Source organism: Remersonia thermophila, chromosome 4 (assembly GCF_042764415.1).
Source record: "Remersonia thermophila strain ATCC 22073 chromosome 4, whole genome shotgun sequence".
NCBI lineage: Eukaryota > Fungi > Ascomycota > Sordariomycetes > Sordariales > Chaetomiaceae > Remersonia > Remersonia thermophila.
In genome coordinates this window covers 1,335,672-1,359,290 of record NC_092220.1, presented here as the reverse complement: position 1 = coordinate 1,359,290, position 23,619 = coordinate 1,335,672, and the positions used below count along the sequence as shown (strand labels likewise).

General features: G+C 61.6%; 7 protein-coding genes across 7 annotated transcripts; 4 read left to right on the top strand and 3 right to left on the bottom strand.

The window, feature by feature from the left end:
- Positions 1-324: 324 nt before the first annotated feature.
- Positions 325-911, top strand: VTJ83DRAFT_4508 (uncharacterized protein; the record flags this gene model as incomplete). The annotated part of the gene is made up of 2 exons (XM_071011005.1): positions 325-390; positions 456-911. 2 exons carry the CDS (start codon positions 325-327, stop codon positions 909-911), a joined length of 522 nt encoding a protein of 173 aa, XP_070865958.1.
- Positions 912-1,122: 211 nt separating this feature from the next.
- Positions 1,123-2,492, bottom strand: VTJ83DRAFT_4507 (uncharacterized protein; the record flags this gene model as incomplete). Its single annotated transcript, XM_071011004.1, has 4 exons — positions 1,123-1,346; positions 1,427-2,219; positions 2,278-2,329; positions 2,392-2,492. 4 exons carry the CDS (start codon positions 2,490-2,492, stop codon positions 1,123-1,125), a joined length of 1,170 nt encoding a protein of 389 aa, XP_070865957.1.
- Positions 2,493-3,747: 1,255 nt separating this feature from the next.
- On the top strand, positions 3,748-5,444 carry VTJ83DRAFT_4506 (uncharacterized protein; the record flags this gene model as incomplete). Its single annotated transcript, XM_071011003.1, has 2 exons — positions 3,748-3,840; positions 3,975-5,444. The coding sequence occupies 2 exons, from the start codon at positions 3,748-3,750 to the stop codon at positions 5,442-5,444; spliced, it is 1,563 nt and encodes a 520-aa protein (XP_070865956.1).
- Positions 5,445-6,147: 703 nt separating this feature from the next.
- Positions 6,148-7,418, top strand: VTJ83DRAFT_4505 (uncharacterized protein; the record flags this gene model as incomplete). The annotated part of the gene is made up of 4 exons (XM_071011002.1): positions 6,148-6,193; positions 6,415-7,027; positions 7,183-7,282; positions 7,350-7,418. The coding sequence occupies 4 exons, from the start codon at positions 6,148-6,150 to the stop codon at positions 7,416-7,418; spliced, it is 828 nt and encodes a 275-aa protein (XP_070865955.1).
- A 2,851-nt stretch (positions 7,419-10,269) lies between these two features.
- On the top strand, positions 10,270-12,890 carry VTJ83DRAFT_4504 (uncharacterized protein; the record flags this gene model as incomplete). The annotated part of the gene is made up of 2 exons (XM_071011001.1): positions 10,270-11,046; positions 11,103-12,890. 2 exons carry the CDS (start codon positions 10,270-10,272, stop codon positions 12,888-12,890), a joined length of 2,565 nt encoding a protein of 854 aa, XP_070865954.1.
- Positions 12,891-13,903: 1,013 nt separating this feature from the next.
- On the bottom strand, positions 13,904-15,007 carry VTJ83DRAFT_4503 (uncharacterized protein; the record flags this gene model as incomplete). The annotated part of the gene is made up of 3 exons (XM_071011000.1): positions 13,904-14,077; positions 14,224-14,824; positions 14,919-15,007. 3 exons carry the CDS (start codon positions 15,005-15,007, stop codon positions 13,904-13,906), a joined length of 864 nt encoding a protein of 287 aa, XP_070865953.1.
- Positions 15,008-17,553: 2,546 nt separating this feature from the next.
- Positions 17,554-19,381, bottom strand: VTJ83DRAFT_4502 (uncharacterized protein; the record flags this gene model as incomplete). Its single annotated transcript, XM_071010999.1, has 2 exons — positions 17,554-17,925; positions 18,044-19,381. 2 exons carry the CDS (start codon positions 19,379-19,381, stop codon positions 17,554-17,556), a joined length of 1,710 nt encoding a protein of 569 aa, XP_070865952.1.
- Between the last annotated feature and the right edge of the window lie 4,238 nt (positions 19,382-23,619).

The following is a 23,619-nucleotide window of genomic DNA, read 5'->3' as shown; positions in this document are numbered from 1 at the left end:
GGGCTCTTCAGCTGCACGGCTTCGCATTCCGCCCCCGGGGGATCGAGAGAAAGAGGGCGCCCAGACTGGACCTCCCGTCCTCACCGGGCAGCTGAAGTCAAATTTCTTGGCATTTGTTCAACCTGGAAGTTCCATGTGCTGCCGCGTCTACTGTGTACACAGTAACGACTGGATCACTCAGCCTTCCCCTCGCAACGGAAGCCAGCCACATCGCCGCAAGGCCACCGCCTCCTTTGTTGTCTTTCTTCGAGACAAATAAACAACGCCCCGTGACGCCTTCGGTCTGCATCGGGACCTAGGTTCCCGACGCTGCATCGCGCGACAATGGCCTCGCTCCTTGAGTACCTGCCCTCGGCGGAAAAGGGGTATCTCCCCTACTACCTCTTTCTTGTAAGCCGCCTAATCCCCTTGCAACGAGCCCGCGGCCCAGCACGACCGGCTCACCACCCTCCCAGGTCTCCATCGTGGCCGTCGGCAACAGCCTCCAGCCCTACGCCACCCTCCACTACACGCGGCGCATCTACAACGGGCTGTTTGTGCCCAACAACGCGCTGCCGCCCAAGACGGAGCGCTTCAACCCGGAGGACAGCACCCGCAAGCTCAAGCCGGCCTCGTCGACGGGCAAAGATGCCGCCAAGGCTGTCGACCAGGTGACGCCCCTCGCGGGCCGCCTGTTTGGCACCTACACGTTCCTGGCGGGCATCATCCGCTTCTACGCCTCGTACCAGATCGAGAACCCGGCCATGTACCAGATGGCGCTGCTGACCCATGTGGTGGCGGCCGTGCACTTCACGTCCGAGACGCTCGTGTTCAAGACGATCCGCTTCAGCGGGCCGCAGGCGTTCCCCTTCCTCGCCGCCTACAGCGGCACCCTCTGGATGCTGCTGCAGTACCATCACTACGTGCAGTGAGCGCGCAGCAGGCAGAAACGGGGGCGTGAGGGGGGTGGGTTCCGGAGAAGGGTGAGCTGGTATGGTGTGGGAGGGAAAAGACTTGGGAGATGCTGCCGAGCATTTCTACTTTTGTTATGACCACACGGCCCAAGGCCGCGCCTCGAAAATTCATACTCCTTGTTTACGAACCGGAAACCATGAATCCCAAACCAACCTCCACCACTCTCCCTCAGCTGAGCAGGTTCCGGTACAGCTCGCCCCCGCACTTCCTGAGCCGCTCCGCCGCTTGCTCGGGCGTGATGTCCCTCTGCGGCTCCGCCAGGAGCTCGTACCCGACGAGAAACTTGCGCACCGTTGCGGACCGGAGCAGCGGAGGGTAAAAGTGCATGTGGAACCAGCTCGCCTCGGCCTCTTCCTCGGTGCAATCGATGGGTGCTTGGTGAATGCCGGAGCCTGCGCTCTCTTCTCGTCAGCCGCGCCCCATGGATGGCCAAGCCCACAGACACCTCCAGGCCGGGGCAAAGAACACTCACTGTACGGAAAGCTCGTCTCGAACAGGTTGTCGTACCTCCTCGCCACCTCCCCCACCGCCTCGGCAAACTGCTTCCTCTCCTCCTCCGTAAGCTCGACGAGCCCGCGCACGTGCCTCTTGGCGATGAGCAGCACTTCGAACGGCCAGGTCGCCCACCACGGGCAGACCACGAGGAACCCGTCGTTCTGCCACACGACGCGCTCCCCCCGGGCCGTTTCGAGGCGAGCGTAGTCCTCGAGCAGGTGCTGGCCGCCATGCTCGCGGCGGTACCGGGCCAGCTGCGCGAGCTCGCGCGCCGGCTCGTCCGGCAGGACGCTCGTCGTCCAGATCTGGCAGTGCGGATGCGGGTTGGAGCAGCCCATGGCGGCGCCCTTGTTTTCAAAGATTTGCATGTAGCGCAGCTGCCGCGGCGGGGGCGCGAGCTCGCCGTCCGGGTTGGGCGGGATGGAGGCCAGCGCCTTGTCTGCCTGCGGGCGCAAAGGGTGGGAGGCGGACAGGTGGCTGGCGTAGATGCGCGTCCAGGTCTGGATGACGGGGAGGATGTCGGCGGGAGCCATGTCGGCGAGGGTCACGTTGTGCTTGGCCGAAAACGTGAGGACGTAGCACCGGCCCGTGACGGGCTGGGCTTGGAGGAGGCGGGCGGCAAGGTCCTCGCCGTCGCTGGAGCGGGAGGAGGGGGCGTAGTCCTGCTGCGTCTCCTTGACGGCGCTGTAGTCGTTGACAAAGACAAACGTGTTTTGATACGGCGGGTTCTGGTCTCCCTGGGCGCGCTGGTTGCCGGGGCAAAGATAGCACTGTCGAGGGGGGGGGTCAGATCCGGAGGTTCTTCTCTACGCGCCGGGACGCACGTACCGTTGGATCGTACCCAGGCAAGTCGCCCCGAAAGGGGGCCTCTTGCTGGCCTCTTTCTCGGCGTTAGCAAGGGGGTGGCGGACGCTTTGCTAAGCTACCCGGATGAAGACGTACTGCCATGGCCGTTTGCTACGGTGAGGCGATACCAAGATCCAGTCGCCAGTCAGCGGGTTGTATCGGCGGTGGGAAATGTCGTCGAGCAACTTGTCCGACATGTTGGCTGGTGACAGGACGAGACAAGCAGGAGGAGAAGCTTCTGTCTGGAAGAGCTCGGAAGAATGCGAAAGAACCGGAGCGAGAAGCAAGAAAATAGCACGGGTCAAAAGGATAAGAGGCGATCGAGGCACGAACGTATACCGTGGCACCTCACACTCCTATGGGGAATCAGCAGGTTGGTTGCTCCAAGGCGCTCGGTCTGTCACCAGGGGGTGGGGTTGGTGGGCTTTGATGGGCGATATTCTAGCGGTTGGGGTTGGTGCAGCATAACCAACACACGTAGATTCGAAGACACATCATAAAGTACCTTAGCTAAGCTACCTACCCACTCCGATGAAGCAACAACTGGGTCATCATTCCGGTTTCCAGGCATTCATGCACATCTCGGGGGAAACGACGAGATAGGTACGGTGACAGCAGGATGAGGTCGGGGCCCGGCAGTCCAGAAAGTGGGAGAGGAGGTGGGGGGGCAAGGGAACCTACAAGTATCGTAAATGGGGTAGGACGATGACAACACAACTCAAGCAGAACGTGTGGAACACGTGGAATGGAAAGGGGAAGGGTAAGCCATGGAATACGCATGCCGAAAAAAAAGACCTTGAATTTTCATCCCGATATCTAGATACTTGAATAGAAAACGGGAGGCGTTGCAAGACCTTGGAGGGTTCATGAGGGGAGGATGCTTTGCACTTCCATCCGGAGCGATGTTCTGCGCAGTATTACAACTACACAGCAGTAACTTAAGGCTATTATGGGACCTGTTGGAGGGGCATTGAATGGGCTGGCTCGTAAGCTTACGAGGGAACGTTACCCGTCATTACACCGTGCGTCCCGCATTCTTACAGCCCTGGCACGTGCCGGGGACCCAGGAGGTCAGGCTCCACACCGCCCGGCAGAATTCCAACGTGCAGCCACCCGGAGCCGGCATGCTCCGCCCTCGAAGCCCAAAGGACACTCTCCATTGGCGAAGCGCCTGGAAAGCCATCCAACACCACAACCCGCAACCCCTTCGCACCCGCGCACCCGCGCATCTTCATCGCCGATTCCATCAAGCCTCACCGCATTGTTCATCGAATTCCATCAAATTACGCGTCGCATCGCACCTGCCACGGATCGCGCATCCTCGAATCCCCGCGAAACCAACATTTTGGCCCGCCATCTTGCTTCGCGCGCGACCGCCGCGCCCTCGGCCCATACCCCTGTCACCGTGACCTCTCCACCCCCCGAACGCCGCTCCAACGCGCCGGCGCCAAGATGGGTGTCATCCGCAAAAAAATCGCCGCGAGGGGTGGTGAGGGCGGCGTGAAATACGTCTGCGATGTGTGCTCGGCGGATATCACGTCTACGGTCAGTGCGGCCCGGCTTCTTCCGCGCTTCGGCCGGCGTCGGCCTTCTTGCAGGCTTGGTTCGCATGCGCCGCTGGAGGCTGCGGAGCTGCGGGACATGCCGTTGGCGACCCGGTGCTAACCCGGCCTCAACAGGTCCGGATACGATGCGCCCACAGCGCCTGCAACGACTACGACCTCTGCGTGCCCTGCTTCGCCAACGGCGCCTCGAGCAACGCCCACCAGCCCGCCACGCACCCGTACCGCGTCATCGAGCAGAACTCGTTCCCCATCTTCGACCGGGAATGGGGAGCCGACGAGGAGCTCCTGCTCCTCGAGGGCGCCGAGATCTACGGCTTGGGGTCGTGGGCCGACATCGCCGACCACATTGGCGGCTACCGGACAAAGGACGAGGTCCGCGACCACTACCTCAAGGTCTACGTCGAGTCGCCCCGCTTCCCGCTTCCCGAGCGATGCAGCCCCAACGACATGGACCTAGCCAACGAAATCTCTCGGGAGGAGTTCCAGGCCCGTAAGAAGCGCAGGATCGAGGAGCGACGAGAGGCCGCCAAGAACGCCCCCGCGCTGCAGCCCAAGACGAAGCCGACGGCTAGCGTGCCAGCGTGCCACGAGATCCAGGGATACATGCCCGGCCGCTTGGAGTTCGAGACCGAGTACGCCAACGAGGCCGAGGAGGCGGTGCAGCTGATGCAGTTCGACCCCGGCGACGGCATCAACCCGCGCACCGGCGAGCTCGAGCCCGAGATGGAGCTCAAGCTCACCGTCATGGACATCTACAACTGCCGCCTGACCCAGCGCGCCGAGCGCAAGAAGGTCATCTTTGAGCACAACCTCCTGGACTACCGCGAGAACACAAAGATCGAAAAGAAGCGGTCCAAGGAGGAACGAGACCTCCTGAACAAGGCGAAGCCCTTCGCGCGCATCATGAACCGCGTCGATTTCGAGCAGTTTTGCCAGGGCTTGGTCGACGAGCTCAACCTCCGCCAGGCCATCGCCCAGCTGCAAGAATGGCGCAAGATGCGCATCGGCGACCTCCGCAGCGGCGAAAAGTACGAGCAGGAGAAGGCCCTGCGCATCCAAAAGTCGATCCCTCTCGGGTCCCTGGACCGCGAGCGCCTCGCCACCAGCCAGCGAAGCAAGCAGCAGCCGCCGCCAGAGCCCCCGAGCGGCGCCGCCCTGCTCGTCGCCCCCGAGCTCCCGCCGAGCTTCCGCTCGCCCACGCCGGCGCCAACCACGGCGGATGGCGCCGTCGTCAAATCCGAACCCAGCGGCACGGTCGTCGTCGTCGCCAACGGCACCCCCGCGCCCGCCAACAAGCAGCACTACGCGCCGCCGCCGATTCCCGGGGTGCAGCCCCTGGTGCTCACGCAGGATAACGCGCCGGACCTGCATCTTCTCACCCCGGAGGAGGTCAAGCTGTGCGAAACACTGCGGCTGCAGCCGAAGCCGTACCTGATGATCAAGGAGCAGATCCTGAAGGAGGCGGTGAAGGGCAACGGGAGCCTCAAGAAGAAGCAGGCCAAGGAGATCTGCCGGTTGGATTCGCAAAAAGGAGGGAGGATTTTTGATTTTATGGTGAATGCCGGATGGGTGGTCAAGGCTTGATCGAGCACGGGTTCGGTGTCATGGGACGGTTTTGGCAGGCAGCTTTGACATGGATGATTTGGATCCTATGGGCGGGAGGGGTGTGTTCGTGTATAGGTTGACATGGCGTTTGGGAGTCCCGGGGGGGTGGCGATACCATGGGCCAGCGAGAAGCTATGCTTATTTTTATGTTTTGAGGTTTTTTTTTTTTTCTGAGAAAGCATCTTTGCTGTCATGGGAGCGCTGTGACAAATCGTTGCTCCGCCGTTCTTTTTGTCATCCCATGCTCGCCACGCTGCGCTGCGTTGCACCACCGCGGCGCATTGGCCGCGGCCGAGGCTCCAATGTTTAGTCAACCCAGGGGCTTAGTCAACAACCAGACGTCCGGAGCAACCGCCTAGCATTCTCCTGGTAGGTAATAGTTACCCCTCCCGCCGAGACGGTCGGTAGACATTGTCGCATCGACGAATCCCGCACGAGCTTATTGGCCGTGGCTGTACAAAGATAGCATCTCGGTGGTCGGTCTCTGGACGAGTATTTAAGGCGCTCTCCGTGGCTCCTCGTCGAGCTCTTGTGTCTGGATTTCCTCGCTTATTACCTGACGTGTGCTGGCGAGCATCGGTTCTTCAGCCTTTTCGTTCTCGTCTTTTTGGACCTACCTGCTGTCTCTCATCCCCCCCCCCCCCCCCTTCTCCCCTCCGACCATCCGGGTTTGCTGCTCAACATGTCAGCCAGCAGCACCGTTTACCTCGTTACCGGCGCGAATAGGGGTACGTTGGCCGTAAGATGGCCCTGTGGCCGATGGATGTTCCCCGTGTCCGCTCTTCCTTTTCCCCCTTAGTTTTCTTGTCAACCACCCGCAATGCACCCACGCATCATATATCCCCCCTTCCTCCCCCGCTTGGACCCTGACCACCTGCATACGTACCTCTTGACTTCCCCTTCCTCTCCACCGCCCCCGCCTTCCGATGGCATTCCTTCTCTTCCGCAGCCTACAGCATCGTTATTCTTCGCACAACGCAGCCGCTTACCCAGCTCGCCACCACGCGCGTCGCCGCATCACCAGGCATCGGCCTCGGCATCGCCTCCCTCCTGCTCGCCCGGCCCGACACCACCGTCGTCGCCACCTCGCGCCAGCCCCCCGCCCCGGGCGACGCCCTCTCCGCCCTCGCCGCCTCCCCCGCCGTCCACCCCACCAGCCGCCTCGTCCGCCTCGAGCTCGACGTCGCGTCGCCCGCCTCCCTGTCCACCCTGGCGGCCCGCCTCGCGTCCGAGCACGCCATCTCGGCGCTGGACGTGGTCATCTCCAACGCCGGCGCCGCCGCCGCCGGCGCGGGCGGCGTGCTGAGCGCGGGGCTGGCGGAGCGGGCGCGCAGGGACTGGGAGGTGAACGCCGGCGGCGTCGTCGGGGTGTTCCGGGCGGTGTGGCCGCTCCTGGAGGCGTCGGGGAAGCCGGCGGCGGAGAGGAAGTTTGCGAGCGTCAGCAGCTCGGTGGGGAGCATCGGGCTGCTGGGCAGGGAGTGCTTCCCCATGGCGGCGTACGGGATGAGCAAGGCGGCGGCCAACTATTTTGTGAGGATGGTGGCGGCGGAGCTGAAGGGGAGGTTGGCGGTTGGGGTGATCCATCCTGGGTGAGCAAGATGTTTTGGCTTTTTTCTTTTCTTTTCTTTCTTTCTTTCCTTCTTTTTTTCTTTCTTTCTTTCTTTTCTTTCTGAGGTGGATGGCGTGGTTTGCTGACTGGATGGGATTGTCGCCGCAGATGGGTCAAGACAAGCATGGGCCAGATGCTCGCGGATGAGCTGGGAGTGCCGGAGCCGCCGCTGACGGTGCAAGAGAGCGCCCGCGGGGTGATTGAGCAGGTAGGTCTCCCCTCCGCTTGCGTGTCCATCCCGCAGGCAGCGGTGCTGATCGGGATTTCGCACCCAGGTCGACGCCTTGACCTTGGAGAATTCGGGCCGGTTTGTAACGCAAAAGGGAGAGGAGATCCCTTGGTAACGAGAAGACGTGGTCGAGTCTTCCCTCTGGGATCTCCTGTTCGTCTCCTTCGTTAGGCGTAGGCTGGGACGTCATGAGAGCAAGCAGGTAGATGGAGGATTCGTCAGAATCCATTCTGTGAGGATCCCTGCCGCAGCGGGCAGCTGTCTATGCGAAGCAAACCCTATACGAGGTAGTTATCTCAGGTACGGCGCTTCCACCGACAGCAACGGTCCAGCCAAGCAGCCTAGGGTCGGGTACCTCTGCCGGTAGCGCTCCAGAGCCCGCGCGCTCAGCACCCCCGCTGTGTGTCCATGCGGATGGGTAGCGCCGTCCGGGCCCCATCCTCAACGCCGAGACCGTACGATGGGTGCCGCACGGGCATTTTTGCCCGTGATCGTCGCACCCCCTTAAAACAGGACGGTAGGATCTCCATCGCTTCAAAGATCCCGCGGTCGGCTCAGCCCTTGGACAAACATCAGACGATGGCCGCCGTCGCCGAGTCTGGGTCCGCAATAAGGTGCGCATCGTACGGATATTTCAGCCGACGCTGTCGGGTGCGGCGCCCGAATCATGCACCGGGTGGTGGTATGCTTTGTTGTATCGGCTCACAGAGCACCGTCCTCTCGCTTACATGGGTTGTATTGGAACCCAGTAGCTACTACTACAGAAGGCAGATAGACATGCGGAATGCGGCACCATAACGCGCAGCGGCTCCAGGCCGGATGCCACTGAACGGTGCGATGCGCAGTCGCGGACCCTGTGCCATCGGCGGCGGTTCAGCACATCATGGCGCCACTCGCGGCATGGTGTAACTGGCAGCTGGCCACCCACGGCCGAGGCCTGGGGCCCCTGGGTTGCAGATCCCGCGCGGTATGCCGCTCGCAGACCGTCCATTTTGTTACCCGGGCGCGTGCTGCCGATCAACGGTTTGGAGTGTTATGCGTTTGCAGCGCGCAGCCTCCGTTCAACCGTTCAACAGGCAGCTTGGTACTGTACATACGAATCACCTACTATACCACAGTACGTAGTCACTCACTTCCTGCCCGGATGTCTCAGGTACCTAGGTAGAAAAGACGTAGACCCCGCTCCGCATACCGACCAGCCCCGTTGAGCGCATGCATCCTCGGCTCTTCCAAGGACCCGGCGAGGGGGGCGAGCTCCAGCCAACGCCATCGCGGCCTTGTCGCAAAGGCGCCTGCGCACGAGGCAGGCTTGGAGGCATCGAGAAACACGGCAATGCCAAAATACCAGGTGATGAGTACGCTTACCGCTCGGACAGATATCTGGCGTTGGAGGTGAAGGAGACGGGCATTTCCATCACGACCCGGTTTCTGCTTGTACGTACGTAGGACATGGGTAGATTTCTTTTCTCTAGGCGGGCAGTAAAGTGGAGAGGTTACACGACGGTTCTGGTTTGCCTTGGCGTTGTCCCAGAGACGGCAGCCGATACGTTACGCAGTAGTTAGGTCGTCAACTAACTGGACGTACGCTAGCCTATCAAACTTGGAGCCCGGCGATCTGCGCGGTCCTCCCTCCCCCTCAAGGCCCGAAGATGATCTCATCATCAGACACACGGCGGCGGCTGTCGGCGGACATGAATCATGTGGCGGGCAGGTCGCCGTCATCTTGCAGAATGTTGGACGAAGTGGATTCGCGACGACTTCTACACAGTACTACGCAGCACACAGCAGTACGCAGTAGACCCTCCCCCCCTCCCCCCAGCCGAGGCTCCTCTCTGGGGTCTTTGTGCGTCTGGCCACCTCCCCGGTGTTGCACGGTGATTTTTTTTTTCTTGCTCTCCTGGGTGTCCCGTGCTGTGTTTCAGCTGAGCGCTTGCGGACGACAGGGCCTGCGGACCAGCCCCCCCTGTTGGTTGCTGTGGCCAAGCCTGTTTGGGAAGCTTAGCAGGTCGGCCACAGCAAAACATTCCATGTGGTTTGCGCTTTTCTCTTGTACCCATGCATATCGCATATCAGCCCAATGCACAAGTGAAGAAATCTTTTTTGACGGTTGGTTCCGGTGCTTGGTTTCCATGAGCGATTAATATTGGTCTTTTTTTGGTCTTTTGTACATGGGTACAATAGTACTGTAGCAGTATGTACACAGTACACAACAACGGGGGACCGGGCCGTTGGGTCACTTACATCTTCAGGATCCCCCCCCGGGCCCGTTTCTGTGTTTTGGTGGATCCCTCCCCCTCTCGTCACTGCACAGCAACCGAACCACGCCCCCCCCCCCCCCAAACCTTGCCCACCCCGAATCTTCAGGATCCCCCCCTGGACTGCACATCCACCACTCTGGAGCATCTGAGAATCTGAGCATCCCCCCCTCGGACGACAGACGTCTCGAAGTCGCCAAACGGTACCCGTTTCGTGTCGCACTACACACACACGGTACGCGATAGCGACAGGCTGCTGGTGGAAACCTTGGCTGGGAGCCCTGTGAGCAATTGTAACCGAATCAACCTCGGACGTACCTTGGCTGGTACCTAGCTACCTACCCTACGCTGGACAGGACCAATTGTCCATATGCTGTCGCCACCAGCACCGCCAGCGTGTTGCCCGAGTCAGTTCGCATTCATCGGCATCAGCTACCTACTACACGGCTCTCGTCTTGCTGTCACGGCCATGACGACTGGGAATCGGCCATCGAGTTCATGAGGTCACACACGCAACGCTCTGCACCATCCCGGATTCCCTCCTTGCGCCGGCTGGTCCTCGCGCAACCCCTCCCCTCCCCCACGCCCTTGGACGCGGCGCCACCACCACCACCACCTCCTCCTCCTCCTGACGCCCTCGCCTTACCGGCGTGAGCGCCGCCGCTCCTCCTCTCCTCGTTGTTGGCCGTCGCTGTGGTGGCTGCCGTTGCAATGGACAGCATAGCGACCGCCCTCGACCATGGCCACCAGTTGTACGCCCGCGCCGGGGGCGCCGTCGCCGGGGCTGGCGAGCGCCCGCCCGTGTTCAAGGCCATCGGCATCGGCCTGGCCGTTGGCTCGGGCGCCTTCATCGGCACCTCGTTCGTCCTCAAAAAGGTCGGCCTTCTCAGAGCCAACGAAAAGTACAACGAGGTGGCCGGCGAGGGCTACGGCTATCTCAAAAACTTCTACTGGTGGGCCGGCATGGTCCTCATGATCCTCGGCGAGGGCCTCAACTTTGCCGCCTACGCCTTCACCGACGCCATCCTCGTCACCCCGCTGGGCGCCCTGTCCGTCGTCATCACCACCATCCTGTCGGCCATCTTCCTCAAGGAGCGCCTGAGCATGGTCGGCAAGGTGGCCTGCTTCCTGTGCATCGTCGGCTCCGTCGTCATCGTCATGAACGCGCCCCCGTCCTCGGCCGTCGCCAACATCGAGGAGATGCAGTCCTTTGTCATCCACCCGCTGTTCCTGACGTATACCGGCGTCGTCATCGTCGGCTGCGCCATCGCCGCCTTCTGGCTGGGGCCCAAGTACGGCAGCAAGAACATGCTCGTCTACATCTCCATCTGCAGCTGGATCGGCGGCCTCAGCGTCGTCGCGACCCAGGGCCTGGGCGCCGCCATCATCGCCCAGGCGGGCGGGAGACCCCAGTTCAACCAGTGGTTTCTCTACGTTCTGCTCGTCTTTGTGATCGCGACCCTGCTCACCGAAATCATCTACCTGAATGTGAGAAAACCAACGGCATCGGCCCTGACCGTTTCTTGGCTAACCGTCGCTCCCAGAAAGCGCTCAACCTCTTCAACGCCGCGCTCGTCACGCCCACCTATTACGTCTACTTTACCAGCACCACCATCATCAGCTCGGCCATCCTCTTCCGCGGCTTCAAGGGCACCCCCGCGTCCATCATCACCGTGGTCAACGGGTTCCTGACCATCTGCTCCGGCGTCGTCCTGCTGCAGCTGTCCAAGTCCGCCAAGGACGTGCCCGACGCGGCCGTCTTTGCCGGGGACCTGGACCAGATCCAGACCATCGCCGAGCAGCCCCAGCCCGAGACGGAGCCCAAGGCCGACGCCATCCGCGGCACCGCCGCCATCGTCCGCCGCCTCTCGGCCACCCGCCAGAAGATGGAGCTCGAGGAGTTCCGGCGCCTCCAGGAGGAAAAGCTGCTCGAAAGCCTCGAGCCGCCCTCCGAGAACGGCGCTCCCAAGTACGAGTGGGACGGCATCCGCCGCCGCCGCACCGGCACCTTCAGCAGCTACCGCTCCGCCACCACCACCCCGACGACGCTGCCCGGCGGCGGCACGTTCCTGGCCCCGCCGACGCCGCACCCGCCCTTGGGTTGGTCGCACATCCCCACCGAAGAAGAGCTGGCCGAGGCCAACCGGCCCATCTCCCCCGCCCTGTCCAACCTCGTGGGCTCCATCCGCTCCCGCGCTCGCAGCGTCCTCCTGCCGGGCCATCCCGACTTCCGCCGCGACCAAGACGCCGCCAGGCTCCCTACCGTGCAGAGCCCCATGCATCCCGTCCAGCTCACCTCCGTCACGGTCCCCGGCCGCGGCGGCAGCGCCGGCGCCGGCGCTGCTGCCGCGGCCTCCAGGTCCGACCCTCCCTACGACCGCGTGCCCCCCGGCACCAGCGGCGGCGAATCCTCCCGGCGCGTCCAGTTTGGCGGGCGCACCATCTCCGCCTCGCACGCCCGCAACCCATCCTCCTCTTCCGAGAGCGACGACGCCGACGTCACCCGCCCGGCCCTCGCGGCGCCCCCGGCCAACTCGGCCCGCCGCCAGTTCTCGTTCCAAAACATGTTCCGCCGCCATCACAATCCAACCGACAGCGCCGGCGGCGGCAGCCGGCCCACCTCGCGGGGCATCTCGTCGCGCGGGTACTCGACGCCGCACATCCGCGGCGCCACCGAGGAGGAGACGCTGGGGCTGGTCAAGGGGGATTCGCACTCGAACCACGCCCCCGCGTACCCGCCCGACGTGCGCACGAGCGGCGAGATCCTTCTGGGCCGGACGGGCGCCTACACGCCTCCCTTTGCGCAGTCGATGCCCTCCCTGCCGTCGGCCCGGGCCGGGAGCAGGAAGGCCAGCGGCGGCGGCGGCGGCGGCGGCGGCGGTCGACGCAAGAGCGAGGAAGGGGGGAATGAGAGCGACAGCGGGAGCGACGACAGCGACTGGGAGCGCGGCCGCGCCGCCGCGTCCGAGAAGGCCCGCGGCAGGGGCCACACCTTCTCCTCGCCCGGGGCCGACGAGCGCGAGCGGCGGTACGGCCCAAGCATCACCAAGGGGCACAGCGGCAGCCCGCCAGGGAGATCGAGGACGCCATGGGCGGGAGGGAGAGTGAATTCCTCGTCTTCCGGGCCCGGGACCGGGTCGGGGGCCGAGGAGAAGGAGACGGCGGTGGAGGCGAGCGCCGGGCAGAGGCCCGGAGAGCCCGACGACGCCGTCGGCGAGAGCGTCGAGGAGTATGAGCGGAGGAGGCGACGGTTCGAGATGCAGCGGCGGCAGCAGCAGCAGAGGCAGAGGAGCGGAAGCCGAAGCGCGAGCAGGAGCGGTCGGAGCGGCTAAGAAGAGGAGGATTCCACTGCCGCCGCCGCCGCCGCCTCCGCCGGCTTTGCGGTCTGGAGTCTCGCGTGAGGGAAGCACATGCGTTTACAAAAACAAGAAAAAAGGGGAATCGGGGGCTTTGAGGGTTTCTTCTGGTGCCTTCCTTCCCTTACCTAACCTGACTTGGAGCGGGTAATACCGATGGGATATTATGTTTTGGACGGCGGAGTCTCTTTTGTCTCATGAGACAAATCGTGACGCAATGGGACGGGTCCAACATGACGGCGATGATGAGGGCATAAGGCATGCACGGGATATATATATATATACTTGTTTGTTTATTGGAGTGGCGGACGTCTGCGATGATCACCGGGACCTTAGAGGAATGATCTGGGAGGGAGGAGGAGGGGGCATATGCATGTATATATATGTAGCTTACAGGCATAAGAATTGTGTTTGCAGCTGGAAGGGTTGCCGAGCACATCAACCCGCACGCTTATTTATCATCGTAGAAGGTTGGCTGTGCATGGTACGATATCATGATGGTTGTCGGTTGTCATGATTTCTTCTAGGTCAGGGTATCTGAGCTATTATCGCCGTTTGCCACATGCCTACTGTACGATGCAAGGCTTCCTTCATCCATATACACCCCGAGGCTCTAATGCTCAGGATTTCGATGCTCAAGATGAAACCCCCTCTCTATTATCAAGCCAGGCCGCTCAACCGCCATCCCGCCACTCCCGCTTCCCCCCTCCCCCTCCCCCCCCTGAACGCCATGCTATGCAACCGAGAACCCTCAGTCGACCGCCCGCCTGTCCCACCGACCGATTGACCAGCTGCCTACCCCCAGTGTTTGACGATTATGCCGAGGTTTGAGACAGAAATGAAAAAAGAAAAAAAAAAAAAAAAAACCAGAAACAAAAATCCAACAAGCAAATACACCAACAAAACTCTCTCATCCCCTCTCCCCGGTGCTTCCCAACCTCCCCACCCCCGGGGCCCAACCCCAGCCAACCCCAGCCAAGCCCAGGCCGCTACCAATCCGCGGCCCAGCCGTTTTCCTCCAGGAACTCATCGCAGGCCTGCTTGAGGTCGAGATTCGGACGCAGCTCGGATATGTACAGGGGTTCTCGGGTCAGGGGGTCGTGCGGATGGCGACGGAGGTGCTCGACGATGGAGGCGCGCTCGTAGGATTTTCCTGTTTTTGTCTGGAGAGGAGACGGACGCGGCCACGCAGTCCCACGCGTTAGCATCAACACACTCACTCACTCCCTCTCTCCCGTTTCTTTTCTTTTCGTTTTTCCCTTTCTTGTCAGGGAGGGGGGGGGGGGGGTGGGGTGGAGCGTTGACTCACCACCACGGGGTCGACCATGACGCAAAAGCTAATGTCGTCGATGGCCCAGTCGGGCACGCGGCGCTTCCTGTCCTCCCTGGGCCGGGCCTTTTCAAACACGTCGCGGAGCCGGTCCGCCTTGGCGCGCCACTCGTCCTCGACCTCCTGGCGGCCGGCCTCGCCCAGGCCGCTCTCGTCGGCCTCGCGCAGCGCCCGCTCGCGCTCGCGCGCGAGCAGCTCCAGCACCTCGGCCTCGAGCTCCGACGTCTCGCGCGCGCGCCGCTTCTCGAGGTGGTCCCACCGCTCCTTCTTGCAGCGCAGGACGTGGGCGGTGATGGTGGCGAGGCTGTTTTGGTGGCTGGGCTTGCCGGCGCTGCCATTGTTGGCATTCGCCTCGTCGCCGATGCAGAGGGCGTGGGCCCGCAGGGCGTGGTGGACGGCGTCGTCGTGGGCGCGGAGGGCGAGGTGGGCCTGGGAGAGGATGTAGTGGGCCTTCATGCTGTTGGGGGAGAGGCGGAGGCACTCGGAGCAGTCGGCGATGGCGTTGTCCCACTGCGAAAGCTTGAGGCGGGCCATGGCGCGGTTGGTGTAGAGGGCGGGGTTGGTTGGGTCGGCGATGATGCTGGTGGTACGGTACCCAGGTGTTAGTCGGCCGGCCGGCGGAGGGGGAGGAGGGAAAGGGAGAGAAACGGGGGGGGGGGAAGGGTTCGATGTACGCTTGAGAGTAGAGAGCTTCGGCCTGGAGGTAGTCGCCGGCTTGGAAGCGGCGGTTGCCTTCCTCCTTGAGCTGTATAGATTTGGCCATGTCTGGTGGTTTGGCTTTTCCCTTTTTTTGTTTGGGTAGGGTAGGGGGGGCAGGGTGGTCGTCACGTTGCTGGGATGGGTTCGGGGGTTTCACGGCATGTTCCTCGTGAGAGGAGTCTTGGCTTGGGGGGTTGCGACAAGGGCGACAAGAGGCTTTATTTTTCTATAGGCCGCGCTATCGGAGCATATGTATACGCCGAGGGTTCGGGCGGTGGGGATCGAGCTGCGCGGTATTGTTGTTGTTGTTGCTGCTGCTGCTGCTGTTGTTGTTGTTGTTGTTGCCGTTGTTGCTGTTGGTGATCCGTGGGGAGGAAATGAAGACTTCAAGGCAAAAGGGAGAAGCAGAGAGGGAGAGCCACCGGGCCACCGGGTGTAAAGGGCAGAGAGAGGCAAAAGATGGTACGGTACTATACCGATGGCAGTTATACAAGGGCTCTGCGGAAGGATTGCACCTTGGTTGTGTCACACACACACAGCATATACCTTAGCGAGGTATATAAGGCCTGTCAGCTGCGAAAAGCCATCAACCAGTCCCAAGAAAAATAAAGTTAAAAGAAGCTTGAACCAACTGTTGAACAAGGAACCGGGGGGAGGGGAGGGCGGTCGGCCATGCGAGGCTCACCCATCCTCGCAAATGTGGCGATCGGCCGTTAGCGGCGCGGTGGGGCTCCGGACAGCGGGCGACCCCCCACTGAAGCTGAGAGCCAGTTCGGGGGGACGAGCGGGGCAGCGCGGGGCCCAGACTTGCCCGATTTGTCAAGCTAAGGCGGGAAGCTTCCAGAACTTCCAGGTTGTCTTGGGAGTCGAGTCATGCTCCCGTCTTTCTCTCCAGCTCAAGAACCTGCAACGCTTCCGGGGTTAGGGAATGGAGCCCCTGCGAGGTGCATGGGTGGGTTCTGTTTTGTTTGCAACGCATCAGATAGTGATTCACTATAAAGCATATTATACTATACATCCGGTTAGGTGGTTACTCGCGATGCGAGGTACACAAGACCAACACCGGGGTCCAGGTCACCAACCTGACCCAGACTTACGGTACCGTACCTAGGTAGTATAAGCACCGGTAGATGGTACCGTTACCGATCTCTCTACTGTGTACACGGTCACTATACCAGTGAACGTACTCCACTCCAGCCACGCTGGAACAAGAGATGCAGGGTTCGCATGCTGGCCCCCCCGTCAGCGCTTCAGCCTTGGACGCCGTCCCGTCGTTTGGATTTGTCCTGCAGACCGGGACCGCGGAGCTAGGAACGCAGCATCCCGGCTCCCGTCGAGTCGGGGTTCCTGCATGGTAGGCATCTGAGGCTCCAGGAGGATTTTCGAGGCGGCGGAACCTGTACAGGTATATGGCGGTCATAGAAAACGATGCGGCCTAAGTAACGTCACCGGTAACTCGGCGCGCACGCTACTATCTCGAGGGCGAGACGCTCCGAGGCCTGCCGTGGGTCGTGGAGAGGGGGCCGCGGCCGAAGAACTGGCAGGCGGCTCCCCCGAGTGCGATGGCGGTGACGGTGGGATGAATAGAAAGAGGGATGGCGGAGAGATGGCGTAGGAAGGGAAACGGTGCAAGACAAACAAGCTCGCCAACCTATCGAGCTCGACAAGGTTGTGGATGGCAGTAGATTAGATGTCCATGAAAATCGATCGAACCCAGACCCGGTCGCACCAAGGGAATATATCTTCCAACACCAGCATGACGCCACGTCCATTTCCCAAAACAACCAAGGTACTTTGCGCGCAAACACCCCCGTGGGCTCAGGAGCTCCGGGTTGTAAACAAAACAAACACCAGTCGACCGACCGACCGAGCGAGTGACAAACGCACCCCAGGCTAAGTAAGGTATCCATCCAGAACAGCACAAACCACCCCCAAGGGAATCCCAGCCAAGTCAAGAACAGGAATTATGTACGCATCCACACGCCCTCCTCACACACACACACACACACACACACACACATGCCCATCCAACCGACCATCCATCCATTAACAACACCAAAATAATGATGATAATGCCCTTCCCTCCCCCACTCCCCTTCCCGCCTCCGCGCCTTCTTTTCATCACATCAAACGACCAACCGCCACCTACCCACCCACCCACGCTCATTCATCCAACATGCCACATCCCACCGGGTCGTTCGTTGTCCAGCAAGCCGCATGCATCGGAGGCAGTCGTCGTTGCGTAGTCGTCGCCCATGACAAACATGGTATCCGTCTCAAGCAAGCGTCAAAAAAGAAAAGAGGACACCCACACCCACGCCTACACCCACACTCACACCCACATACACACATACACCCCCCCACAGAGGGAGAGAGAAAGAGAGAGAGAGAGAGAGAGAGAGAGGCAACAAGACACGACAACCGCCTCCCGATACCCAAAAATAAAACACCATCCATCCATCCATATGACACAGCAACACAACATAACAAGGGGGCACACATCCCCTAGGCATCCTCCTCCTCCTTCTCCTTCTCCTCCTCTTCTTCATCCCGTCCAACACCAAAGACCGATCGATTCATCGGCCGTGGCCATTTAATCAAGGTAATGGCTCAGTAAGCCTGCCCAGGCGCAGGACTCACGTCGCTGGCATCGTCCAGCCACCCGCGCGAGGCCCTCCGCGGGGCGTACGGGCCTCCGCTGCTGTACTCGCGCGTGGGGGTTTGCGGCCGGTAGGCGGTGGTGTTGTTTGCCCGGCCGTTTCCCTGGCCCTGCCCTCCCGCCCTCGGGCTGCCGCTCCCGCTCCCTTCGTGGCCAAAGTGGAAGGCCGAGCTGCTGACAGGCGGGCCGCCGCGCGGGTTGGTTCGCTGCTGGTGTTGTTGTTGCTGCTGTTGTGGCTGATTGCGAGGGCGGACGGGGCGGGTGGAGAGGCAGGTGCGCGGGACGACGCCTTGCTCGGAGCGGTCAAGGCGGATGCAGAGTGCCTAGAAGGAAGCACGGCTGTGTCAGTTTGTTGTTTTTTTTTTTTTTTTCTTAAAAAAAAGAGAGAGAGGGAGAAGAGGAGACAAGGCCGAGATAAGGGAAGAAAAAAAAAAGACTTACCCATCCATCATCATATTCGTGCAGCAGCCTCACCAGCTGGCCCGCCTTCAGCTCCATCTCGTCGTGCAGCGTGGGCTTGAAGTCGAGCTGGACGCGGTGCACCGTCGAGTGGGACGGCCCGCCCGCCGCCGCGATGGCCGCCGCGCTCGCCGACGGCCCGGGGACCTGGCCCGGCGCGATCGAGTGCATCGAGTACTCGGTCCCCGCGGGGCTCGGCGGCACCATGCTGCTGCTGCCGCCGGGCGACGCCGGCGACCGGAGGCCCTGCGGCCCCGGCGAGGACGGCTTGGTCAGGTCGAGCGGCTTGGGGAGGTCCCGGCGGATCGACGTCTTGCGGGCCACCGAGGTGACGCCGAGGTGCCGGTGCTGGTTCCGGTCGTTGTAGCTGCTGTCGTCGTCGTCGTTGTCGTCGTCGCTGTCGTCGTTGTCGATGATGGGCGAGACGGGCTCCGGGATCGCGTCCGACGTCTTGCCCACGCCGGGCCGGCGGTCGAAGGAGCCCATGGAGCTGACGGGGCTGATGGCGTCGTCGGCCACGTGGTGGCGGTCGTGGAAGGGGTTGTTGGGGTGGAGGCTGGTGCTGGTGCCCGGACGGTCCGTGTTCAGCCGCAGGCCCGGACGTTCCCAGGCGCTGGCGGCGTTGGGGCCGTGGGTAGGGCTCTGCGAGACGGGGTTGAGGGCCATGTTCATGCCGCGGCTGCCGCGGCCGTCGGGGCCCGAGGACGGGGAGGAAAAGCCGGGCAGGAACCCGCTGACGCGGCGCAGGCTGAGCCTCGGGGCCTTGCTCGGGGCTTGGCGCACGGGAGAGACGGGAGAGACGGCGGCTCGGTCGGAGAAGGGCCCGTGGATCTTTTCGTCCTCCTCCTGCTGCTGCCGCCGCTGCGCCAGCTTCTTCTTGCGCATGCTCACGATGAGCCACCCGAGCACGAACACCACGAGGATGCCGCCCAGCACGCCGATGGCGATGCCGGCCTTGGTCACGACGCCGTTGTCTCCGCCTCCCTCCTTGTCCTTCAAAGGCGTGCCGGTCGGCGAGGCCGTCCCTGTCGCCGAAGCCGCCGAGGTCGTCGGGATCGCCGTCGTCGTCACCACGGGGGAAGAGGTTGTCGGGGCCAGAGCCAGGGTCGAGGCGTCGGCGTCGGGAACCTCGGGTCGGTTGATGGCGGTGGGGAACACGGCCAGCGGTGTCGTCGTCGTCGCTTCGATCTGTCGCCGGACCTCACGGCGCAGCGGCGAGTCGGCCGCCGGCACCTCGGCGGTCCTCTGGGCCAGCTCGGGGACAAGCATGTCTCCGACCTCCCGCTTGACGGATTCCCACCAGCCGTCGGTGGGCGCCATGGCGTCTGCGCTGCGTCTGTCTGCTGCGTACGCAAGCCTCTCGTCGTCGCGGAGCTCAAGGTTCGCTCGGGTCGGGGAAGCGTAATCCACTACACGCTCGATGCGTCACGCATTCGTCCGGATCCGGCGCGCAGCAGGGGAGTTATCGAGGATACAACGCGGAAAGATGGAGACGGTGAGAGAGCGTCAGAGAGGGACTCGAGGTCAAAACGAGCGGACGGTCGCGGGCGTGCTGACAGAGGGAAGGAAAAAAAAAAAAACGGTCGTCCAGGGTGGGATGCAAAAAAGGAGGGAATCTCAGTGGGTAGGGCGCAAACAAGAAGAAGGACGGGAAGACGCCGATTGTCAAGCGGACATCGTCCCAGGCCAAACCGACGACGGCGTGTGAAACCAAGAAACGGTGGTTAACCGCTCACCGCCGTGGGAATTGGGAGGGTGGCTTAGACCTGGCAGCGTCGAAAGGCAGGACAGACAGCCCGAGGCGAAGGAGAGGGGAGGAAGAGGGAGAGCAGGAGGGTGTGTGGGAGCGGAGGGTCGGATTCCCTACTCTCCAGGTTCTCTCGCTCTCTCGCTCTCTGGCTCTGGGCGTGGGTGCGGGCGTGTGTGAGAGAGCCAGAGAGGGACCCCGTCCGTCCGTTCCCCCCGTTGGCGCCAACTGCGCTAAGGTTCCGTCCCAGGGTGGTAACCAAGCCCATGGATGGGCCCTGTTCTTCCGTTGGTTGGTTCCGGCCCCCGTCCGTTCTGCAGAGAAGGGGCATGCAGGGCAGACCCTGGTCGCCATCAGCATGCGGGTTTGTCTCTGCTGCTGCCAGCGTGTGGTGCCCTTCTGTGCCACCTCAGGTAACGTTAGTTAACACTGTGTATGTACATAGTGTACTGCAGCACTTTACCCTATCCTACCACCCTGGTCACCACCAAAGTCCATACCATATTATTACCTACGGTAGGTACGTACCGAAGGACCCAGCCAGGCAGCGGGCGTTGCAAGGGCCGGCTTGTATGTACAGAACCTGGTCTCCTGGACGCCGTGCCGCAGACGAAAAAAAGAGTCCACTGGAGTACGCAGTATGTACGCAGTAGGTACGCTACATATATGCACCATGTAACTACTATATGTACTCTCATTCTCACGGCTGTTCCTCCGCATCCCCCCCTCCTCATGGTCCATCCATGTAGTCGCGGGAGCCTGGAAGGGACACGTCGTATAATAGTGCAGCGTGTGTACGTACACGCAGCGCCCTGTGTACCTACATACTCCATAGGTACCTTGTGTACCGTATGTATAGTATGGAGTAACTACCTAGATGCCTCGATAGATTGAGAAGCAACACAGGACCGTCTCGGCCGCATCTCCCGAGACTCGCTGTTTCGAAACGGCGGGACGACGGGGAGGGTCACGTCGTGGGAAAGTGAGCGTCACGTCACCCGTCGGTTGTTCGCTTTCCTTCAGTCCATCCGAAATGGGCGACCCCGCCCGACTTTGTGTGGCGCTCTTCTTCAGCCCGTGCGTGGCCTGTTGCCCAAGACGCCATTTCAGGAACACGCCCGCCGCGATTGGCTGCCTGCACCAACGGCGCAGCAAGCGAGATTGCCGGCAACGTCGCCATTGGCCGGCCTGAGAGTGGATCGGCGCAACCCTCCGGCCGGGCATGGGCACGGGCTCGGCGCCGTCTGTACTGCGTCAATTGTAGCAACGTACCACACACAGTTGGCGGCGTCCCCTGGCTCCTGGGCTCCTGGCTCCTGGCTCCTGGCTCCTGGCCCCCAGGGCTGCTTGGTTGCTGAAAGTGAAGTCATGCCAATGCCGGGCAGCCGGCATCCAAGCGTCCAAGCAGCACACGCACACGCACCCACCCGACCTGGGTCCTCGAGAGCGACGGAATGGCAGGGCTGGGCCACCTTCCATTCCAGAAGACCGCTAGTGAACCACCAGGCCGCCGGGTCAATGCCGTAAGACGGGACCAGCCCTGCAACCATTGTTTCTCCATCGACGACGGCTTTGCCCGAGTCGCGACGCCGTCGTGACGCCAACCTATGGACGGACGGTTGGATGTGAGGCATCTTGCATCTCACGTTGCGACTCTGACTCTTTTCTGTGCGCTCCAGCCACCAGTCAGGTACGAGGTAACGAGGTAATCCCGCCGGCTTCGGCGGCATCAGCAACCCGCACGCAGCGCGTCGGGAGGAACCCCCCCCCCTCCTCCACAGCCCGGGCAAAGCCACTGGGCAATCCCGCTCCTCTTGGCCTTCCAGCGTGCAGGACCATCGAGGAGGAGCAGCAGCCCATCGGATGAGCGGCCACATCGTTTCCATTCTGGAGGTAGTTCGAGGGGAGGATCGGGAACGTCTTGTTTGGATTTGGAAACCAAGTCACCCCACACCCACGACCCATGGGCGAATCCGAATCGCCTTGATGGGAAAGATGATCAACACAGAAGCAACACAACAGCCTCAACGGCCAGCCGTTTGGGCTGTTTTGTTTGGCCACGCCAAGTACCTAACAAGTAAAGGGAATCCACACCCGCCAGGTCGGGGGGGGGTCCTGCTCCACAGCACGCAGGAAAGCGGGCAAACGAAACCTGGCGGAACGTCGTTCGAACAAAACAGCGGCCGGCACCGCGATCTGTGTCAAAAACGAACCCTCGTACCTTGCAGTCGCGAGAAATCAAGACACAGGGGGACCCACGGTCAGCCTCCCATGTTTTTGATTCAGCTCGTGGCACAGCGCAACACAACCCAACACAGCACAGCGCAGCCAAGCACGAACAGCCCACGCACAGCAGAGGCACAGGGACCAACAGCAAGAACAGCCTGCGAGGATTCACGAGGATCCACGAGGATGGTGGCGATGACTTTTACCTGTCGGTTCCGTCGGGAGACCCGACCCTACTACGCAGTAACATAACCACAAACCCCACCAACAAACAAACCCGGAGGGAAAAAAAAAAAGAGGCGGGAGGGATACGCAGCGCCGATCCTGTCATGGCGCCAACCCGGGGGTCAAAGTCGAGGCTTCGCCGCCCGAGACCCGGACGGGCAAGACGCGTTGACGATCCTTCTAGGCGGCGGGAGGGGTGAGACATCTTGGCAGAGAGAGAGAGAGAGAGAGGGCGAGAGAGAAGGAAGAGAAGGGAGAGAGAGAAGGGAGAGAGAAGGTCGATCTCCATCGACCTTGTCCCTCCCTCGCTCCCGCCAAGGTGACATCATCACTCACCGATCCACCCGATCGACCGCCCACTTACTGCGTAGATACTATATTAGTTACCTCCCTGCGAGGGCGAGGGCGATCCATGATTTCCATGTGGTGTGGCAGAGCATGCACGCAGTAATTATTACGCAGTAAGCAAAGCTGCTTACGTACCGCCAGTACTGTGTACAGAGATCGCACCGCCATGGCTCATCCCCGCCCCATTCCCACGCGTCATGTATGTAGCCCGTGCTTCGGCACTTCGAGCGGTTGCTGACGGTGGGATACACCGCGATCCTGCTTCTCTGGCGGCACAAGGGAAAGCCCCGGGGACTGCATTTTTCGTGCGCTCTGTTGGGTAATTAAAGCACGTACCGTGCCGTGCACAGGATGTACGCAAGGTTGGTAGGTAACTACTCGGCAATCCATCATTCATCAACGGCAACCCAGAAACACTACACAGTACAACATTTCTGCCCTCTCGGGATTCCCCTGCCACCACCAACGCCGTTTCTTCCCCAAGGTAGGATCCATGATGAGATTGAGACGAGCTCCCTTCGCCAATGCATGCATATATGCCCGCCCGGTATAGGTAGATAGAACTTTTGTTTTCCCGTCCCTGACCCGTCCCGTTTCCCGTGTGCGCCAAATCTCATGTGCCGTGGTCCCGGATGCTCCTCCCCGTCCCCTTCTCCTCTACATGATCACGCCGTCATGCGTCCGGCCGAAAAAAAAAAAAAAAAAACAAACAAAAACTCCCGTCATGTCCCGAGCCTTCTTTATTTCTCCTCCCACTGGGCCGAGCGTCTCATAGGAACCACTCCAACATGGAAGAAAACAAAACAAACCAGATGGTGAATCAAACGATGACCATGCGGGGCGGAGCAACAACGCCCTGTCCGGGTCGTTCGTTTGGGCATTGCGCAACCATGAAATGATCCCGAGGATCGGCGACGCCCTGCTCGCGAAAACGGCTTATCGCTGCGCCCTTCACGGCCCGCTTGGCCTCGCGTCTTGTCCAAGTGACACAAACAATCCTCAAGCGGCTCAG